The 23,875-nt window shown below is 38.0% G+C and overlaps 1 protein-coding gene across 1 annotated transcript; it reads right to left on the bottom strand.

The window, feature by feature from the left end:
* Positions 1 to 4,191: 4,191 nt before the first annotated feature.
* Positions 4,192 to 5,765, bottom strand: LOC147762990 (neuronal pentraxin-2-like). The gene is made up of 2 exons (XM_087009947.1): positions 5,379 to 5,765; positions 4,192 to 5,138 (listed from the first exon to the last, which is right to left on the bottom strand). Exons 1-2 carry the CDS (start codon positions 5,689 to 5,691, stop codon positions 4,903 to 4,905), a joined length of 549 nt encoding a protein of 182 aa, XP_086866073.1. The 5' UTR covers positions 5,692 to 5,765; the 3' UTR covers positions 4,192 to 4,902.
* Positions 5,766 to 23,875: the final 18,110 nt, after the last annotated feature.

A 23,875-nucleotide genomic window follows, 5' to 3' on the forward strand; every position in this document is an offset into this window, starting at 1 on the left:
TGCAGGAAAAATTCTTCCTTTCTTTCTCTAGCTCCTCGATAAACCTGGTGTTCAGATTTTATCTAGTACCCCCAGGTCTACGGGAGCTGCGCTTTGTAACTAACGCACAGGTAGATTTTTACCTGAGATAACTGGAGTAAAGCTTAGATAGAGAGTGCGTTCGGTACAAGCAAGACAAATTGAATGCCATTTAACCCTCTAATTAAGAGGTAAAGGAAGTTCCAGTTAGATGGATGATTAAGATAGGACTTGTAAAGGTAACGGGCATTGTTTACCTCAGTTTAATAAAAGTATGCAAGACGGAGTGTCAGCGGTTTAATAAAATAAATTGAATTTCACAAATAACATGGACCTCATATGCAATAATCAACATTTCCCTTAACTCATTCAAATGCAGTGTTTTATACAACTTGGGATAACCATAATGAAATGCTTGTTAAAGAAATGACTAGACGGGAAATGGTTTTACACAGCTTCACGAGGATTTAGACCCCTCGGGTAAGAGATTTGAATGAGTATAAACTTTTATCAGAAGCCAGAGAAGTCATCTTACAGAATGCAGCTCAGTGTGACAGCTAAGCACGCTCTGTTCTCCAGTGGCTCGATTGTCGTCATTGGACCACGTGACCACGTAGCTCATTAACTCCCAGGCCGAGCAAATAGGACGTTTTTTAAAGCCAAAAATTTACAAAATGAGCTTTTAATTTGTGTATTTGGATAAAGATATCGTTAGTTGGGCATGTTTTCTGAAGAATATGTTCCGTTCAGGCCATTCTGACGGCATGAAGCAAACCCTTTAACCTAATTCCAGCGCCTTAAATATTGGGGCATAAAAATTATAAATGACCTAGTTATTTGTATAATGTATGATACAACAAATCTGGCCACGATTGCACTAGTTCATTTTATTGTTTAATTCACAAAAGTTACCTTCAACACCACTATATAATGAAATAAATAGCCATCTGCTAGCCACCTGCAAATAACATGCCACAAATCAATCAATCAATCAATGCTCTTCGTCCCGTGTGGGACATAAGGCCACAGTCACTTATTTCCATTTGGCCCAAAGTTATGTGAGAAATGATGGGTAGTACTTTCTTACCTGGTGGTTTGCCCTTCAACGACAGATAACCAGTGTCTGCCGCTGCTGAAATGCCGCCTTTAAATACTGTCAACGCTCCAACGACATTGTTCCAAGCGATACACCAGTGGTGTCAGGCCCATCAAAGATTTCAGTACTCAGAAATGGTACTTTTATCTCCAGACTAAATAAATGGAGCAAGAGGTTTCCATTTGCATAGAACCCAATGAGGAAAGCGTTGTAGTTTTTGTCACTCACGGCGTAAGACAGGAGTGTATATAAAGTTTCAGGTGCAGCAAAGGTTGTCTTGGCCCACAGACATGCTGTAATGGCAGTCATCTCAGGTGTGGTTGTAATCAACTTCACGTATCGCTCTGTGCACTGCGGAGAAGGCCAATAGAGGATAGTAGTTTATCTGAAAGAAAGAAAGGTACTTGTGTCTTATACATTGCGGCCATAATATGTGCGGGCGGTTTTCCAGAAAAGTCTTTTGTTCTGTTTTGTTTCAGAATTTTAGAGCAGCTTTACAAGCCGGTGTAACGAAACTGAGATGACCTTGTAACAGTGAGTCCGCCCTCCTTTCAGTTATAATACACTGGTCAACTGGGGATCGTGTCTTTTGCTAATTTCTTTATTTTCAAAGTAAAAGGAAGAAAAAAGATAAAATTGAAAAAGAACACTTCAGAAGAGCACTGCCTTAACACGCGTTTACATTAAAAACGCTTTATGGCAACCAGCAGTAAAATGTCTCATGTCAGCAAGAAACCGGATGCAAAATCTCCTTAGTAGTGTTTATAGCCACCCTTGAAAGTTTGTGAAAATCTTATTATAATGTTTCATGGTTATGGTCAGCTATTATATAATTGGTTATTGCTCAACTGTTTTATATTGCATAGCTTTAACATATGTTTCTTTTATTATCAACTTCCCTTAATAAGGACGAATGACTTTGCTGGAAACCGTCACGCTCCCTCCCTTATCTAATCTATTCCAGTTATACTTAAAGACTTAATTCAACTAAGTATATATTTTAATATAAAAAACACAAAAGCGTCACTCTGTTTCTCAATAAAAAACAAATGTGCAGCTTGGTTTTTATCCAACTCAAAATATAAACAAATATTCTGCCACTTTTTGATAAGGGTGGCGATCTTGCTCTACTACTCAAATAGGTATTTCTTCTAAGGGTCTCTTAGTTTAATGACACCTGCTGAAAAAAGCGTCAAGAAACACTTGATAACCTTTATTTTGCAAATGCGACTGAGCAAGCCTGCAACCTTGTGAACAGTCTGAAAAACTGGCAAAAAAGTAATAAGTAAAGATGGAAAAATGATGTGTGTGTCAAATACCCACCATGAAGGTGCATATAACTTTCATAGTCTGTTGGAGAAACTTTGCTTTCAAAAATGATAAATTGCTTTTTTGTATGCATCTGTCATACAGTTTTTGCACAATTGTATACATAAACAGATTTTGTAACTACGACAACGTCTGTTTGAGACAGATCTTCCTATTTCAAAGCCATTAAGTTTTGATAATTATTCCCTGGGACATTAGATGCACATTTGATAAATTGCTGTGCGAAATGTATGAGTTTGGCCAATAAAAAATTTACAACTTCTGCGACGCCGAGGGGAAGCACATTACTTTTTGCCAGTTTTAAAACTGTCCATATGGTTGCACGTTCGCTCAGTCGCATAAGCTACATTAAGGCAACAAAGTTAAATGGAACAGATTATCAAGTATTTCTACACGCATTTCAGCAAGTGTCATTGAACTAAGAGACCCTTAGCAATTTGCACTCTGGCCTCTCAAGTCGTCTCTTTTAGAGACCGGTAATTTTGTCAACAGTGGAGGTGATATACATATCCATATATTTGTCCATAACTGTTTTGGTGTTTAATTTCATTAGCAAATGTAATTGTTACCGCAATCTTAAATAAACATTGCGTTTTTGCCACACGCAAAGGTTACTCCAAGGCCCCGTAACTCGAAAGCATCGCACATTGCGACCGAGCGCAAGCATCTCGATTTCATACCTCGCCCATACTCGCCCCATATAACCACGAAATTAAAGGTGGTTTCGCTATATTCGCAATTCTCGATGCTGTTTAATAACGGAGCCCTGGTTATTTTTCGTGACACTCTGATTGTGCACTCAGGTTGTAAATTTAAGCGACTGGGCATATTTTGTCATCAGTGGCGATGGTAACATACTTCCAAATATTTCTCCATAACTGCAATAATGTGTCAATTCATCCGCGAATTTGATTGCTTCAGCAATCTTTATAAGCATGTGTTTTTGGCACATGCAAAGGTAACTCCAGGCACGAACAGGCAGCATATATTATGTATTTTCTTTTGTGCCATATCCTAAGCAATAACAAATATGGGGGATGAATGCAAACGGTGGGTTCTATTATGGTGTCTTATAGCGAGACGAATAGTATTGAAATGTTTCCAATATATCACTTACATGGGTGGTAAATATTTTATGGGTGGATGGAAACCCATCGATCAACCGGTATACTCTACCAAACGTTGCTCTGCAACTTATTATTGCAATGCATATCAGGAAACACGCAAAGCACTTTGTCAAATCTTGGTAAACGTTAAAAAAACTCCTTATTTTAGTTCTGTAAGAATTTATCAAACACTTAGCGTTCCCTATTTTCAATTAGCTATTTTAGTATTACTGTATCACTTTTCAACTCAGTGTTCATGTAGACACCTAAAAGCTTTAACTTATCAACCCATCGTACCAAAATTTCATTGATGAAATTTGGTGACTTGATTTTTTTCTAAAGTCTGCTAGTAACTGCTTCTGTTCTACGAGTAGCATTCTTTAACATCATACCAAGACAAATGACTCTTGAACTTTACTTCTTAATCAGATTAATTAACAAGCCTACTTTACCTCTTTTAATAATTTATACAGTGTATTATCTCTGAACCCCCTTCAAGTTCCCCACTCTAACGGTCTATGAGGAAAACGAAGAAAATCGGAAAACAATGGTGTCTATGGATCCCTAAATTTCATCACAAATGACTACAGTGCCACGTCTATCCTGCCCGACTGAAAAACAACCATATATTAGGTATTTGAGTTTATTTGTCTCATATCATGTCAGCAGTCTGGCGCTATCAGACTTTTAAACATTTAAAGACCCGTTGCTGCTGCTGCACATGCGTGAACGTTTTTTCTGTCGTTTGTGATATACGTGCATTTGTTACCTATTGCTTGCACATTATAAGACAGTGAATTAAACTGCGTGGTCCAAATTATTTTTTTCATTCATTGCTGTTGTGCTGCACTGTTATAAAGGTAGTGCAACTTCGAGTGGTTAAAGCCAGTGCCGAGTGCCTATAATGATCGAAACCTTTTGTTAAACAAACGAGCACAGTGTCTGTATTATGTCATTCTTGAGTAGAAACCAGCCTTAAAACAAAAAAGGAAAGACAAATGCTTTGTATGGATTAACAAAAATATTTGTAACTTATTGTTTGCACATTATATGCGTGACAGTGCATAAAACACTTTAGTTCAAATCATCTTCTGAATCCATTGTTATTGTGCTGCAGTGTAAAAAAAAGGTAAACCATGAAAATGTACAATCCCCATAAAAATATATCCAGTTACCTTCAATAGGACTTTTTGATAAACAAAGGAGCAGAATGTCTGTATTATATCATTCTTGAGTAGATAACAGCCTTTAAACATAAAAGAAAAGCAGAAATGCTTCGTGTGGATAAAGACAAACGGATGCTTTGTCATATTTCTGTCAAAGAAATTTGGACGAATGATGTTTTTTTTTTTCTTATTTGTATCTGCAAAGAACTTCTCCATACGTAGACATTTCGTGACTTTCTTTGGTAACGGTATCCCATGAGATGACGTTTCCTCTCAGATTTTCGTCACAATTTGCTATTGCTGCGACATTAACATTGTAGGTGTTCCAGACATTGATGCTTGTGACGTCACCAATATATGCTTGATTAACTTCAAATCCGCCGCCTACACTGTCTTGGTCTTGACCAACAATCCATACTCCATCTTAAAATAAAATTAGTTTTTTCAAACTAACTTTACTTATTCGGGTATAAAGCTTATAAATAAACATGGTGCTTGTGCACAATATACCTGTATGTCACAACAAATTTGGCAACGATCCAAATTTTCATCGAATGTACTACTAATTTATAATAATAATTAATGATAATGATAATGAAGTATCCTCCTGCTAGTTGTCAAGATTGATGTTGACTTTGTGAGAAATATTTAGTAATGTCTTACTTGGTGGTATGCTCTTAGACATCTGGTAACCAGTGCCCTCCGCTTCTGGCATGCCATCCCTGAATACTCTCCACGCTCCAACGCTATTGTTCCAAGCGAAACACCAATGGTGCCAGGCTCCATCATTAATTTCAGAACTTGGAATTGGTGTTGTGAAATGCTGACCAGATATATGGAAAAAGATGTTTCCATTCCCAACGAACCCAGCGAGGAAAGCATTGGTGTTGCCACTCACGGCGTAAGACAGGAGATGTATAAGGTTCGATGCAGCAAAGGTTGTCTTGGCCCACAGACAGGCTGTAATGGCAGTCATCTCAGGTGTGGTGGTAATCAACTTCACGTATCTCTCGGTGGACTGCGGAGATGGCCAACGGAAGATCGTGGTTTTATCTGAAATTAAACACGGTAGGTTTTAATTTTCAATTGAAATTTAACTGGTATAGGTGTGCCTTTCACACCATTAGACACTCACCTTTTGTACCCCTTTAAAAGAAAAGATTAGCATTGGGTTTAACCTTTGTGCGCCTTCTTTCTAGACTGTTTAAGATTGACTATACTATGCCTGCTACATGTACTAATAAGCTCATTTTAAACGATTCACAACTATTATTTTAACCACTGAGATATGAAATACATTTTAAAGACAATCACAAACTGATCCCGTAGTGCACCAAATTACTTTATTATGCTTCGCGAAACACAAGAAACCAAGAGTTCCTATATGTTCCTATTTTCTATTTTGTCACACAAATATTGTTTCTAAAGTACATACCTGTGAGAGCGTCTTGAAAGACAATGAACTTACAGCCTGCATCCACCACTACGTCCGTCATGACTTCATTAATTTTACTCGCTCCGTATATGGAACAAATTTGCGCACTCTTGCAATATTGAGCGGCGTATCCACCCAACTTCTGTATTCTTAACGCGCATTCCACGGCAGAGTTTGCTCTTTTGACGCCCAAATGTGAACGGTTCTCTGGCATTTGTAGATGGTCATGAGCAACGAATCTTGCTGTCTGTACGCTTTGACCGTCTGATACCCCAAGAATAATGCCCACAACGATGCCTAAAATCAAGACGATGAGTGCATATATTTGATATTTTTCATGCAATTTTGGATTATGGTCGCTTCAACAAACAGTCCGGGTTTTTTCCCCTTATTTTTCTTTTGAAATGAAAGCTTCATTTGGATCCTTATCTTTTAACACTAGAAATAGCATCGTCCTAGCAAAGCTAACATGGAGATGATTTTTTTTTTCGATTATCTTTCTTTCAATTTCGACACAAATTGAACCTTGGATTTTGAGATGCCAAACGTTATAAATCCAGTTATGAATCTGAACCATGAGAAATCATCTTACCAAAAAGCATAGTTGGTCCAAAACAGCTCTTACTGCACAAGATAAGAGAAAATTCTGGATGAAAAATATAGTTAACGTACAAATGTTAACATCTGGTTCAATTATTAATGTGACAATTGCTTATGTCTCACACTGCTAAATGTTTTATCACTATTACCAACGTATTGATTTTGAACGCGTTAACACCGGAAGTAGCGATAATGGTTTCTTTTTTATCTGTCTGTGTTACTGTATAATACCGGCGCTTCAAGCAAAAGAATAAATGCATTTGTATTTTGCATTTAGGCTTGCCTGTTTCATATGCTGTATTTCCATGTGCTGCGTTTCATACTACCATTGATAGAAATTGTTTCGTGTTTAATCAGTCACGTTGAATGATATTCAATCGTACTGGTACCCCAAATATACATGAATAAATTTAAAAAAAAAACAAAGAAAATAATGTTTTGAATATAGTTTTCACGTAAAGTGTTACAGAAATTTGATATATATTTCTTTCGTGTCATATAAAAACGCTCTCATTATATGTTTTATTTCTGCGAATTGAAAAATATAACTAACAAATTTTAATAACATAGAAGTATTATTTATTTATTTATTTAACACAGCTACAGTCTACATTAAAGTAAATTTAAAATTATTACACTGCAAGCGAAAATACGAATTATTATACTTCAAGCCAAAATACACTTCAAGCGAAAATCACTACTTTTTTAACTGGTGACGGCAAGGAAATGGCCAAAAGTGCGTCATCCCGCTGCCCTGGGCCCTGTAACTCGAAAGCACCGCGCATTGCGACAGAGCGCAAGCGTCTCTATTCCATAACTCGCCCATACCCGCCCCATATAATACATTGTAGCCTCTATGTGATATCGCTATTCGCAATACGCGATGCTTTCGGGCTGTTTTGGGGTTTACTGGTACTGGGCCAGAGGAGGAAAAGAAGTCATCCAAGAAAAATTGTGATGTCACAATAGTTGCCGGTGACTAATTATCTTACTGCACGTACATGTACCTTGTAGTAACACTATTGTTTCCTCCGTTGCACCACGAAACCATATACAGGTACTACAGTACGGTGTAACGTGACAGAGAGTCACCCATGCTAGAGAGTCCGCTTCCCATTCATTTGTACAGGTAAGCCTCGCCTTAGATTTTGACCCACCTAGGTCAGGCTAACCCTAACCATTATAACTATATGGAGGGCGGACATTCTGTTACACAGACCCTCAGTTTCGATACACCTGGATGTCACAATAGCTGACAGTGCTGATTAAGGACGGGGTGGCTAAAGCACATCGCTGACTCGTTTTTCCAGGGCCATTAATGGTCGCGTGTAAAGGCGAATGGCATCCGATAGATGTTCATCAGACCCTGTATGATAAAGCTGCGCACAACATACCTGTAGCACTTTACCACTATGACCGGTTATTTTCCTGGCCTTTGAGTTCGGGAGGGTCGAATAAAACTCACTTTTTGCTGGGAAAAGTCTGATCTGGCTAAAAATTTGATCTACATACACGGTACAGGTACAGGTTCCATGGTTAAAAGTTCCCTTTTTCAGAAAAATACTCCCGTTTAAATTGCTTGCAACTGACTATAAAACTGAAGGAATAAATGATAAATGCTTTGCAAATATTTGACCACACACATTTCATTATTGGGATTTATTTATTAATTAATAAGTGGTGGCCATCCGCGATATAAGTCAGTTATATCGGATGTCAGTCAGTGACGACCAGTGTTGTAATTATTAAATAGAAAAGCACTTGTTGACATTGTTAGCTTAACTTGTTTGACTTGCCCAAACCAATGTATTACAAAATATACACCTTAATGATTACTCTGTTGAGAAATGTTGGTATTTTAGAGGGCGAACAGTGCCATTTGGTACAGTTTAGAACTATGACTCAGCTAGTCAAAATTCTGATTTCAAGAGGGGACTAGAAATCGACCCCCCCCCTAAATCCGCCACTGTACCTTCTTCGTTTTGAGCAAAATAAAATATCAAATAGGACATTAAACCTCGCGCGAGAATATGCCGTTGAGAACAGCTCTTCAGTAACAGTTCCTCAATTCCTATTAAACTTATATGTACCGTACGTGTCCGGGTTGCCATGCTCGATAAGATTGTGATAGAGCGACTCAGCAGTGCGACAGTGCCATTGCGTCTCTCTGGGCTGAGTGATTGTACAAGAAGGAGCGGGTCAGCTCTACAGCAATGCGTTAGGTGGCCAAACACCAGTAGAGATCTTACTGAAAACCCCCTTTACACTGGACGGCTTACTTTCTGCGTCCTGTGTGCGACCATGAAACTGCCATGGCTGTGGTCGTAGAAAAGAGACATAAGCATCGCTTTCTGGTTGCAGAATGAATTCTCAATGATCGGCCAGTTGTCGGCACGTAAAATATTAACGTTTTACTCTCAAACGGAGTCGTTCTGCGGGAAGAAAGTCCACTGTAAAGGGGACTTATATTAACGGAGAAGGAGTACACGTATACATGCCCTGACAAGCTGTTACAAACCATTGTAACAATGTATATATGATTTATAAAGTGTTTTTTTTTTTTTTTTTTTTTCATATCACAGCATTTCAATTAAAATTAGGGTGGACAGTAGACCAGATAGAGCAGCGGCGAGCGCTTGTGTCCCTTAAGCCTCGGACACAACCGGTCGTGCGGGCTATTACGGGCTGTTTGCGTCCACATTTTGCGCAGAATCTCACGGCCCACGCAATTTCGAGTTCGCAGACAGCCCATAAGCACGTACGGAGGATGTTGGACTTGTCCAAAAGATTCTACGAATAGCCTGAGAACAGCGAGGCCGCAAGCGTTCCTTGCTCTCCTCGCACGGAGTTAGCAAGAGAACGCCCGTTGTGCAAAACGCTCGTGTATTTACAATTAACGCCGGCTGTGTAACGTGTACAACAATTTGCTCCTTCATGCAAGACGCACATGAATGGGCAAGTGCCCTTTGCGTGTTGAGTAAGGCGCACGCCATCACAACTAACGAACAAAGTCGAGAGCACACCGGGAATGCGTCACACGTGCGTCACCCCCACGCCTGGTGTATAAAGGCCATGTCTTTATAATGAACGTCGACTGTGTAACGTGTACAACAATTTTCAATTTTTTCAAATTTTTGCTCAATTTAGATTCTAATATGCCTCCGAAAGGCAAGAGAAAGAAGCTTACATAGTAGAAAAAAGGAGGTAGAAGAAAGAAGAGGAGAACAGGAAGCAAAACTGACATACGACGTCAGTACGTCACCACAAACATGTGAGGCAAGTGTGAGGCAAAACTGACACAAAAAGGCACTACTTTCGCCGTGCGTTGCATTCCCTTCGTAAGTGGCGAGTGTGTGCCACGTACACAGGAAGCAAGAAAAACTCAAGAAATGAGTACAATTACAACCATCCATCCTCCATCTTAAAATAAACTTAGCTTATTTAACCAATGTTCATAACGTTTCACTTTACCTAATTCCAGCGCCTTAAATATTGGGGCATAAAAATTATAAATGACCTAGTTATTTGTATAATGTATGATACAACAAATCTGGCCACGATTGCACTAGTTCATTTTATTGTTAAATTCACAAAAGTTACCTTCAACACCACTATATAATGAAATAAATAGCCATCTGCTAGCCACCTGCAAATAACATGCCACAAATCAATCAATCAATCAATGCTCTTCGTCCCGTGTGGGACATAAGGCCACAGCCACTTCTTTCCATTTGGCCCAAAGTTATGTGAGCAATGATGGGTAGTACTTTCTTACTTGGTGGTTTGCCCTTCAGCGACAGATAACCAGTGCCTGCCGCTGCTGTAATGCCGCCTTTAAATACTGTCAACGCTCCAACGACATTGTTCCAAGCGATACACCAGTGGTGCCAGGCCCATCAAAGATTTCAGTACTCAGAAATGGTACATTTATCTCCAGACTAAATAAATGGAGCAAGAGGTTTCCATTTGCATAGAACCCGATGAGGAAAGCTTTGTAGTTTTCGTCACTCACGGCGTAAGACAGGAGTTTATATAGAGTTTCAGGTCCAGCAAAGGTTGTCTTGGCCCACAGATATGCTGTAATGGCAGTCATCTCAGGTGTGGTAGTAATCAACTTCACGTATCGCTCTGTGCACTGCGGAGAAGGCCAATGGAGGATAGTAGTTTATCTGAAAGAAAGAAAGGTACTTGTGTCTTATACATTGCGGCCATAATATGTGTGGGCGGTTTTCCAGAAAAGTCTTTTGTTCTGTTTTGTTTCAGAATTTTAGAGCAGCTTTACAAGCCGGTGTAACGAAACTGAGATGACCATGTAACAGTGAGTCCGCCCTCCTTTCAGTTATAATACACTGGTCAACTGGGGGTCGTGTCTTTTGCTAATTTCATTATTTTCAAAGTAAAAGGAAGAAAAAAGATCAAATTGAAAAAGAACATAAGTGCCGCAAAGAACACTTCAGAGGAGCACTGCCTTAACACGCGTTTACATTAAAAACACTTTATGCCAACCAGCAGTAAAATGTCTCATGTCAGCAAGAAACCGGATGCAAAATTTCCCTAGAAGTGTTTATAGCCACCCTTGAAAGTTTGTGAAAATCTTATTATATGTTTCATGGTTATGGTCAGCTATTATATAATTGGTTATTGCTCAACTGTTTTAAATTGCATAGCTTTAACATATGTTTCTTTTATTATCAACTTCCCTTAATAAGGACGAATGACTTTGCTGGAAATCGTCACGCTCCCTCCCTTATCTAATCTATTCCAGTTATACTTAAAGACTTAATTCAACTAAGTATATATTTTAATATAAAAAACACAAAAGCGTCACTTTGTTTCTCAATAAAAAACAAATGTGCAGCTTGGTTTTTATCCAACTCAAAATATAAACAAATATTCTGCCACTTTTTGATAAGGGTGGCGATCTTACTCTACTACTCAAATAGGAATTTCTTCCAAGGGTCTCCTAGTTTAATGACACCTGTTGAAAAGCGTCAAGAAACACTTGATAATCTTTATTTTGCAAATGCGACTGAGCAAGCCTGCAACCTTGTGAACAGTCATAAGTGAACAGTCAAAAGTAATAAGTAAAGATGGAAAAATGATGTGTGTGTCAAATACCCACCATGAAGGTGCATATAACTTTCATAGTCTGTTGAAGAAACTTTGCTTTCAAAAATGATAAATTGCTTTTTTGTATGCATCTGTCATACAGTTTTTGCACAATTGTATACATAAACAGAGTTTGTAACTACGACAACGTCTGTTTGAGACAGATCTTCCTATTTCAAAGCCATTAAGTTTTGATAATTATTCCCTGGGACATTAGATGCACATTTGATAAATTGCTGTGCGAAATGTATCAGTTTGGCCAATAAAAAATTTACAACTTCCGCGACGCCGAGGGGAAGCACATTACTTTTTGCCAGTTTTAAAACTGTCCATATGGTTGCACGCTCGCTCAGTTGCATAAGCTAAATTAAGGCAACAAAGTTAAATGAAACAGATTATCAAGTATTTCTACACGCATTTCAGCAAGTGTCATTGAACTAAGAGACCCTTAGCAATTTGCACTCTGGCCTCTCAAGTCGTCGCTTTTAGAGACCGGTAAATTTGTCAACAGTGGAGTTGATATACATATCCATATACAGACTTGACATTTAATATGGACTATTTTTCCAAATCATATTTTATCAGTTATTTTTCCTATTTTGCTGACTGATAAATGAAAATAAGGATTAAAATCGTGTTTTAATAACGTCTGATAATCTATTCGATGTCATTGTGACATCAGTTCATTTATTGAATTCGCCAGTGAAGCATACAAAAATACACTGCCTATTTTAAATCATACGACAACCATTGAAAGCGATATTTTGGATCTCTATATTTTCCTAATTATTGTCTTTGAAAGAGTTACACGTCCCACAAAGGCACCCCACGTCAGTGTCTAGTCACAGCAATAGTCGCTGTTACGCTTGACCTCATTTTGCTGCTACCAGAAGTTTCAAGCCGCAAGGTATTCCTTATGATAGGTTTTGGGAGTTTAATCTGAAATAAAATTCCAGGCAACGGTTAAAGCCTGTCCAATTTGGCTCAGTTTTGTTGAGGACATGTAGGACATGCAGGCCGTTGATTCGGCGAGTAATGACCTACCAACATATCATCTTTGTGTCTTTGTGGCGATTTTGATGACCAAGGTAGCTACTCATTCGCTTGGTTCAGTAAGTTATCTGCTATTAAAAGTGCTCTGTGTGAAACGGCAATCTCATCTTGCAACCTAAAATTGTTCCTAAGGTGCCCCCTATCAAATGACAGTCAAATGGTTCCAAGATTATTCCTTTATTTGATCTGGTTTAGGTTTTCATCGATGACTACCATTGGTGTTTTGGCACCAATGTGGTATCCACTCCAAATACTCACGCTATTAATGACCTTAGTCACTTTAGAAGTGCCACACGCTGCTTCGTAGGCCTCTTCAGGATGTCTGTAAACTCTGTTTTGACCAGTTTAGCGGTACAGGTGAAGTCTGACCCCAATAAAGAAAGACGCGCGGTTTCAGTGTGCTACCCAGAAACGGTAATGGTCCCCAATTCATTAGAGAAACAGACTACGCTGCTTTGCTGTTTACAGTGGCTTCCTCAGAGGACACCTGGTATCTTAACCTACTGAAACCAGTTTGTTGTTCGCTAAGAGCCTTGAAAAACGCGTTTTGGTGACAATTTGCCCCTCATTCAAAACGGACTGGGTGGTTTTGGTTTAATTGTAGTAGCACATCCTAAAGGACAGTGAGTCCTGTACCCTGGTGGTAACACATCGATGCATTGGGCATGGTCTCTGTGTATAGGTACATCAGTCTGGGCATTACTCTTTAAAACTGTGTAGACCATTCCGTTTGACACAATAACCTTCTGGCAATGTCTGTGCTTTTCACGCCATTCTGGCACAGCTTAACACTTTTGTAAAACACTGCATAACTCATTTTACGCACTGCAAAACCGACCGCTTGCATGCAAAATATTACACAAGGCAACAGTGCAACAGACTTGGCAGTCAGTTTATTGGCAGCGACACACCTGATTACACATTCCCCCAGTCAGATGTCTTATATGAGGTCTGAATTTCTTGAAAAAAGAACGCATTTTTACCTAGGTATACCTTTAAAACTGAAATATTCCATATTAAATGTCAAGTCTGTATTTGTCCATAACTGTTATGGTGTTTAATTCCATTAGCAAATGTAATTGTTACCGCAGTCTTAAATAAGCATTGCGTTTTTGCCACACGCAAAGGTTACTCCAAGGCCCCGTAACTCGAAAGCATCGCACATTGCAACCGAGCGCAAGCATCTCGATTTCATACCTCGCCCATACTCGCCCCATATAATAACCTCGAAATTAAAGGTGGTATCGCTATATTCGCAATTCGCGATGCTGTTCAATTACGGAGTCCTGGTTATTTTTCGTGACACTCTGATTGTGCACTCAGGTTCTACATTTAAGCGGCTGGGCATATTATGTCATCAGCGGCGATGGTAACATAATTCCAAATATTTCTCCATAAGTGTAATAATTTGTCAATTCATCCGTAAATTTAATTGTTTCAGCAATCTAAATAAGCATTGTGTTTTTGGCACACGCAAAGGTAACTCCAGGCACGGACAGACAGCATTTATAAAGTATATAAGTTTCTTTTGTGCCATATCCTAAGCAATAACAAATATGGGGGACGAATGCAAACAGTGGGTTCTACACACACTGGACAATAGAAGTGTCACCCCCTAATTCAGAGTAATAAAAGTAGGCAGATCTTGGTTAGTAATAATGCCTGGTCTACTCATAATGTGACAAATTAGTATAAAACCGCTATACCATGGAATTGTATTGTTGGTTTGTACATGTACATCAAATGCTATTCCTGTCTTCCTCCAATATGGCAAGATACACGCAATTATCTAACGGTTATAGGCGTCAAGTTATTAACCTGAAGAGGCGGAATATAAGCAATGTCAGAATATCGATATAATTGAATTATTCAGTCAGAATCGTGCAGGGGGTCTGGTCTCTTATGGGTCGTCCGAGAAAAACTACTGGCCGTGAAGACCGACGACTGATTTTGATGTCCAGGTTGTCAAAGTTCAACATTGCTTGTCAGTTGGCAGCACAGTGGAACAATTTCACACATGAGAATGTGTCTGTAAATTGCTAGGCGTCGGTTACATGCTCAGAGAGGGTACAGCAGGGTAGCAAGACTGAAACATCTTATATCGTTACAAAACAGGCAACTTAGAGTGAACTAGGGTCAATAGGATCTGGAACTGGACAGTCCATGACAATTGGTCCTATATATTTTTTCTGATAATTGTCGCTTTGGTCTGACCTCTGATGACAGACGGGTACGATGCTGGCGAACTGCTGGTAAAGCATTTGAACCACATGCACTGAATTTTCGAACCCAGAGCAGCATATTTATCATGGTGTGGGGCTGCATCAGCATCCATGGCGTGGGCAAATTGATAGTGGTTGATGGAAACATGAATCACTAGAAATATATCGCTGTTTTGGAGTCAGGCTTGCTACCATCTATTACTAACATGTTTGGTGACAGGAATTATTCATTTGTTCACCAGGATATATGTCACAGGCCCAGAGCAGTTGATGATTGGTTTGACCAACAGGACATTTGCAGGGTGATGTGGCCTGCCCAGAGTCCGGATGCAAACATAATAGAAAATGTGTGGAATGATATGTCAAAACTTTTGACAAATGCCCGTCTAACCAGCAGAGAAATTCTGTTATATTCATGCTTGGGCCAGCATAAGCCCTGTACGCAATCAGACAATTATATGAATCCCTGCCTCGTAGACTGGCACCTATAGGTCACGTGGCTATGCCACTAAGAACTAATTTTGGACTTGAAACTGCATATTTTGGTAGAATGTACATTTTTTTTTAACTTAGGTAATGTTAATTACAGAATACAATAATTCTTTTTTATCTCACACTTACTTCTCTCTCTTACACACACATACACACACACACACACACACACAGACACTTATAACTACTACTGATGGCTCATCATTTTCATTAGTAAATAAGATATTGATAAGCACATCATTTTTTCTCTAACACAGATAGCATTCGATGTCCCTAAAGGACAGGTGTCCCTCATTTTTTGATTTACTGTAAATGTAATATTTTACCTGGGAAATCAATGAATTCAATTTCTCATCATTATTTCCGAGGATAATATCCGATGCAGAAATATGAATATTGGCTCCCTTTTCTTCCCTAAACCAGTTTTCGATTTGCTTCCACAAATTTTTTGCGAGATTACAATCTATGAATAGATGTTCAATTGTTTCCATCCTTGTGCTACATAAATTACAATGAGGATTATCCGCTATTTTATATTTGAACAGTAAGTATTTTGGTTTTAAGAATACGACCTTGTTTTCAATTAAAATATGCGGATTATACCACAATGGAGCATCCAGAAAATCTTGTGGCTCATTTTCCTGTATTGCTCTAGCATACCGTGAGTAATATGAAAATAATTCTTTCCAGAATAAATTTGTCGTGGTTTCCCCGCATTGTTTTGCATATACAGGGTACAGATCCAAACTGACAGAGCGACGTCGTGTCGCAACTTGTAATTTCGGTAAAGATCCTTCCGTATTGGTTAGTATTCGATAGTAATCTGCGAATCCAAGTTAATTTTATGGCTTTAATATATGATTCCAAATGCACCATTCTACAGCCCCCATTTTCGAAGTCTTGAATAATTGTCTTTCTTGATACCCTATCATTTTTCCCATGCCAAATGAATTTGAAAAGAATAGAGTTTAACTCTTTTATCCATTGGGCACTGGGACCTGGTAATGACATAAACAAATGGGTAAACTTTGGTATCAGTAGTGATTTAACCACCGTTATTTTTCCCAGGGTGGACAGATACCTTTTTGACCAGTTATTAATCTCTTTTTTTGATGACAGCCAACTTAATGTTATAATTTCGTTCTTCTATACAATCAAGTTCAGCTGTAAAGGTAAAACCTAGAACAGATACAGGCTCATTTTTCCAGTCTAATTTTTCGTTCCTACACAGAACTTCCTTGCTATTCATTTTTGAGCCAATCCATACTGCTTTTGTTTTAGAAATATTTGGTTTCAACCCAGAATATTTGGAAAACTGGAACAAAAGGTCTAGAGCACTTTTTAGCGATTTCTCTGAGCCGTCTAAAAAAACCACTGTATCATCGGCATATTGTAATAATTTTATCTCTTCTCTTGCTATACCAATTCCTCTAATGTTTTTTTCCTGTCTTATAAGAATACCAATTATTTCTGCGCATAAATTAAATATATATGGGGATGCAGGGTCACCCTGTCGACACCCTCTGCCTATTTTGAAAAAACGGGAAAATAGCCCATTCTGTATGACGCACAGTTCTGCATTTTTGTAAAGGGTTTTTATCCACCTAATAAGGTCATTTCCAAAATTGAAGAATTCTAATGTTTTGTAAATAAAAGACCAGGATATGCTATCAAAAGCTTTTTGGAAATCAATAAGTAAAATAATACCTGGGATTTCTTTGACTTTTGTATAGTGCAGAACATCATACAGAATTCTTATGTTCTCTCCTATATACCTCCCCTTTAAAAAGCCCTTCTGATTTTCGTGAATTAAAAATTCCATAACAGATTTTAACCTATTAGCAATACACGAGGAAAGAATTTTATAACTATTATTTAACAGGGAGATCGCCACCAGTTGGTCAGAAATTCTCTTGGTTTGTCACCTTTCGGTAGTATAGTGATGACCCCCTGCACCTGGGTGGTGGACAATTGGCCCTTCATAAAACCATAATTTAGGGCACGTACTAGGAAATCTCCGACATCTTGCCAAAAAAAATTAAAGAATTCAATTGTATATCCATCCGGGCCAGGAGATTTATTGTTTTTCATGCCTTTAAGCGCCAAAAGAGCTTCTTGACTGGTAATTTTACCTTCCAGTTTATCTGACAGATTTTTTTCAAGTATGTTAACTTTTTCCTTATCTATTATTCTATGCAAGTCAACGTCCTCTATGGTGTCGTCATGACAAGCGTACAGTTCACGATAGAATTTTTCTATTTCTGTAAGAATAAGGTCTTGTTTAGTCAAGATGTCTCCATTTTCGCATACCAGATTTTTTACCATTTTATTAGTAAAATTTCTTTTTTCTAGGCTGAGAAAGTACTTAGTAGGTTTTTCACCCTCTTCTACCCATTTTATTCTAGCTCTGGCGATAACCCCCTGAATATATTATTTTCTCAAATTTTCCTCTTCTTGTTTTAGTGCCCTTAGTTGTTCATCTAACGATGCAGAATAATAAGAACTAATTTCAGTTTGTAATTCAGATATTTTTGATTGAATTTCTGTCAATTTGCATTTATTTTCTTTCTTTTTTGCACTAGCATATGGAATAGAGAATCCTCTAATTTGCAACAATAGCAGTTCAAAAAATGTTTGATCATCTACTTGGAGTTCCAATTCATCATTTTTAATCAGGTGTATTTTTTGCCTATCGTACGGTGAAGCGGCGTATTGTATTTTTAGATCCTTAATTGTTGTCTTTACCCCGTCAACATAATCATACTGTTTCAGCAGCGAATTGTTGAGTTTCCAAAAAACCCTCCCCCTTTTTTGCTCAGATATGATAAGTTTAATTACGACCATTGAGTGATCTGTTCGGTAACCCGGTGTCATTTCGGTTGTGTCTACCATTGACATAATTTCGCTGGAAATTAAGAAAAAATCTAGTCTGGCCCTTTTTACTGGGTTATTCGAAAACCAGGAAAATTCTTTTTTATTATTGTGTTGAATTCTCCATGGGTCTACTAAGTTTAACTCAGATTTTAACTGCAATATCTTTTTTCTCGCCTTCGGGTTATTTATCGTTTTATAATTATAGTAATCTAATTCTGGCTTCTGAACCAAATTAAAGTCCCCGGCAAGAATAATGAAATCGCCTTGAAATTCTCTTAAATTTTTACCGATGCTCTCAAAGAAAGCCGGAGTCTCTATTTGGCCCATAAACATTTACTAGTAAAAAAGTATATTTATTTTCTATCAGAACTTCTAGGATAACGTAGTTTCCGCGGTCGTCATTATTTTCTTTAAGGACTTTAAATTCGAAGTTGTTATTAAATAGAATTGATGTTCCTCTCGAGTTTGAGGAACCTGGACAGGAGAAAGTTTCGTAGCCCCAGAGAGAACGAATTATACTGTTATCTTTTTTTGTGAAATGTGTATCTTGAATAAAATAAATAGAGAATTGTTTTCGTTTTAAGTAATTCAAGACATCTCTCCTTTTTTGCATCCCCCCTAGGCCTCTACAGTTCATGCTCAGGATTTGAATACTCATTTCAGATTTGTTATGCTAACAAAATTACTATTATACATTTTCCTATTTCTGCATTGGACTTCGGAGGAAACTTAAGATGATATATATGTAGTTATGTAGATACATAGATGAGAAAATACCAAGCTGAAAATATCTTAACTCAGACTGGAGCCACACACACACCAAGACTTACATACATGCTCTTCTCCCACACAGACAACATCGATCACGCTCTCATTCACACTTCCTATTTCTATAGTCATAAGTAGCTGGTCTTTCCTCAGGTATTCACACACATCATCCACGGATTCACTGACAAAAGATTTCCACACTGATGCGCTGAGAACAACTGATGCGCGGAGAAATAATATACATGAATAGAATTCCATAATTGTGTGCTCTTGTGCCAAGCATAATAATACCATTTCGGCAAACATTCAGTCTATGTGATTAGACGTAAAGCGCACCTTTTCTCTGTGTTTGTCGTGGATGTAGAAAACATTACATTAGCAATAAAGATAATACTAAATTTAATTGGAAACAAAACAGAGTTCCTTATTTACATCCTATAGGCCTAATCACAACTTTTTACATGTATGATTTCTATGTATTAAATCTACAGAGAACCTAAATAATTATTTACTTTTTTGCACTATTCTGTACAAATCAAGAAATGAAATTTATCGTTTCAATCGATTTTACTTGCACCAACATTATAGAGTTAAGGTTTTAGTGGCGAATTTTTGTTCCAATATCGTCCCCGATGTCAAATTTTTTCTTGCCTTCCTTGCCGTTAATCTTGGCATATATGCTGCCATTGAAATACCACGCACTTTCGCATTCTGGATGGTAATTCAGCAATTTAAGTAGTTCCTTATTTTCTTTTGTAACATCGTCTGCTAGCCTCAGGGCACTGTCGGACCTTTTTAGCTCACCCCTTTTGCGCATGATACGGGATTTTATCTCTGTGTTTTTTAACTTTAAGATGATCGGCCTGGGTTCCCCTGCTTTGCCGGGAATCCTGTGCACCGCCACAATATCATCGCCTTTCACCTCTTCCTGTATCTTCTCTTTTAATGTTTTAGTTACTAGGGCAGAAGTTGTCTGATCGCCCGATTCAGACTCCGGGATGCCATATATTTTTACATTGTTTTTTCGGCTGTATTGTTCGTTATGGTTGGCTTTTATCATTGCCGACGAAGCTACCTTGGCAGCCTCTTTCATTGCTCTGTTCATTTTGTCGATACGTTGGTCATTTTCTCGTAATGTTTGTCTCAAATTATGATTCTCCAGCTCTAGCCCGTCAACTTTGTCTTGTAAAACTCCTATTTTCCTTTTATTTTCCTCATTTTCTGTTTTACTACTTTCTCTGATTTCATCAATTTTTATTTCCAGGTCCTGTAACTTCGCATTCATTTCTTTGACTGTTTCGCTCACAACTGTTTTGATAATTTCACTAAGGTCCTCCTTCTTAACGGTTTGCTTTATTTCATATTCAATCTCCTCCAGTTTCGTCATGAGGGATACCGATTCATCACCGCTGACAAAAGAGAGTTCACCGCTGGTGTTTGAGATTTCACAATGTGGCCTTTTGGGTGCCTGCATAATTTCAGGGGAGTCATTGCGTTCTATTATTTCTTCCTTGCTATTTTCATTGGACATTTTTGCCCCCTTTGTTTGCTTAGACTCTTAAGTATTTGCACTGAAATATTTTGACTTTGTCCCCCGAGTACTCATAGTCACTGTTCTCTACTATATACGGGGATGAAAAGGATAGGAGAGGTGCTTATTGCCCTTATTATTGGCCTAATTTGACCATGCATGGATTCGCAGTCTAAATATGGGGTGTGTTCATTGATACATGTAGCTCTTTATATGTCAGTGCATAGTTCAGTACGTTGACAATTGTTCAGGTCCACGTAAGCATATATACTTCTACGTGTATATGCTATAGGCCTAAATGTATTTTTCAAAGGATATGAAATTTTTCAGAGTTTTAGCAATTTTAAGCACGCGGTGTATCTGTTGCATTCACTGTCCGGAATGTTCGATGCAATCCTTTTGTAACTGAATATTTTATAAGTTCTTAGTAACACTCACCTCCCTCGTATCGTGGCGTCCCGATCAACGGGTAAAGAAAAAACTTTCAAAAGGACCCACGCAGAAAACTTTGATTCATAAACTCTTTCTCAGCTTCTTCTTCCACAGTTCATAGTGCATTTATAAAAAAATCGGTGGCAAAGTATACAGACTTTCTGCCTGTTGCCGATGGTTTTTCTCAGAGCTCACGCACAGTCCTCATCACACACCGCTATCTTGTTCTCTCTCTCCTTTTTTTTTTTTTTTTTTTTTTTGTGAAATTTGATGTTAATAAAATGATACCAAGAGAATATCATTACACTGTCATTTATCTCCCTCATAGTATTGGTTCAGTAGGGGTGACACTTCTATTGTCCAGAATGTGTATTATAGCGAGACGAATAGTATAGAAATGTTTCCAATATATCACTTACATGGGTGGTAAATATTTTATGGGTGGATGGGAACCCATTGATCAACTGGTATACTCTACCAAATGATGCTCAGCAACTAATTACTGCAATGCATATCTGGAAACAGGCAAAACACTTGGTCAAATCTTGGTAAACGTTAAAAAACTCCCTAAGCTCTGTAAGAATTTATCAAACACTTAGCGTTCCATATTTTTAATTAGCTATTTTAGTATTACTATATCACTTTTCAACTCAGTGTTCATGTAGACACCTAAATGCTTTAACTTATCAACCCATCGTACCAAAATTTCATTAATGAAATTTGGTGACTTGATTTTTTTTCTAAAGTCTGCTAGTAACTGCTTCTGTTCTACATGTAGCATTCTTTAACATCATACCAAGACAAATGACTGTTGAACTTTACTTCTTAATCAGATTAATTAACATGCCTACTTTACCTCTTTTAATAATTTATACAGTGTGTTATCTTTTAAACCCCTTCAAGTTCCCCACTCTAACGGTCTATGAGGAAAACGAAGAAAATCGGAAAACAATGGTGTCTATGGACGCTCGTGATATCTCGATATCACGATCCCTAAATTTCATCACAAATGACTACAGTGCCACGTCTATCCTGACCGACTGAAAAACAACCATATATTAGATATTTGAGTTTATTTGTTTCATATCATGTCAGCAGTCTGGCGCTATCACACTTGTAAACAGTTAAGCCAAGGTCCCAACTACGTTTTGGACGCACGGTTTTTAGGCTCCTTGCGTCCAGCCAGGACGTAGCTAGATCGCACGTAGCAGCTGTTGATCATGTCAAAAAGTGTCTACGTGCTGCTGCGTCCTCCAAAAGTAGCACGATGGACGTGCTCCCACGTTTTCGCCATTTTTATGTCTCCTCCATCTCAGTGTACTACAAACTTTTATAGTCTCATTCATAACAAGAAAGAAGGCAACAAGGAATATTGATTGTTCGTGATTTGGCCAAACAAGGCCGGTTTTGTTATATAACCCCTCTATCGTTTTAACAATAATAACAATGTAGCAAATTGTTGCCTGTATTAAATATTATGGCCTTAGGGAAAAATTATATATCAAATATTCAATCAGACTCATCATCCTAAAAATTGTGATGTGACGAGTCAGCAAAAGTTATTATTTACCAACAATTTTGCACAAATTTCATTTGTGGGGTTGCAAAGAGGCTCCACCTTTTTGGCCGTAGACCACACGTAGTAACCCGTACGTTCGTTTGGGACCGAGGCTTTATAGACCGGTTGCTGCTGCTGCACATGCGCGGGCGTATTCTGTCGCTTGTTATATACGTGCATTTGTTACCTGTTGCTTGCACATTACATGACAGTGAATTAAACTGGCAAATAAAAAGAGAAATATTTCTGCAAGTGGAAACTGACAAGGACTGTCTAAATACCGGTGTAATATTGTTCTTAAAATCTGTGCTTGGTTATTTCAGGCAATAAAAGTATTATTACCAAATACTTTTTACATTAGATCATTATAAAATAGTTGTCTTAAATCCTGGGAGTAGTACAGTTGTGATAAACCCTCAACAGCATTTTATAATAAGTATCCTTGTACAGAGCACAATGGAGTCATAGACGACCCCATTTGGTCATTTCAGTCAGTAAAATAGTTTGGTCTCTTGAGGGTTAAACATAAAAGAAAAGGATAAATGCTTCGTGTGGATTTTGCAAAAAAGGATTTTTTGTTATATATCTGTCAAACAAATCTTGACGAATGTTGTTTTATTTCTGTCTTATCTGTGTCTGCAAAGAACTTCTCCATACGTAGTCATTCCATGGTTTTCTTTGGTAACTTTATCCCATGAGATGACGTTTCCTCTCAGATTTTCGTCACAATTTGCTATTGCTGTGACATTAACATTGTTGGTGTTCCAGACATTGACGCTTGTGACGTCACCAACATATGCTTGATTAACATCAAATCCGCCGCCTACACTGTCTTGGTCTTGACCAACAATCCATACTCCTTCTTAAAATAAAATTAGTTTTTCAACCTAACTTTACTTATTCGTGTATAAAGCTTATAAATAAACATGGTGCTTGTGCACAATGTATGTCACAACAAATTTGGCAACGATCCAAATTTTCATCGAATGTACTACTAATTTATTATAGTGTCAAATCTACCAACGTTACCTCCGAAACTAATAATAATGATAATGAAGTATCCTTCTGCTAGTTGTCAAGATTGAT

This window comes from Lingula anatina, chromosome 3, assembly GCF_051362555.1.
Source record: "Lingula anatina isolate TDL-2025a chromosome 3, LinAna3.0, whole genome shotgun sequence".
Classification (NCBI taxonomy): domain Eukaryota; kingdom Metazoa; phylum Brachiopoda; class Lingulata; order Lingulida; family Lingulidae; genus Lingula; species Lingula anatina.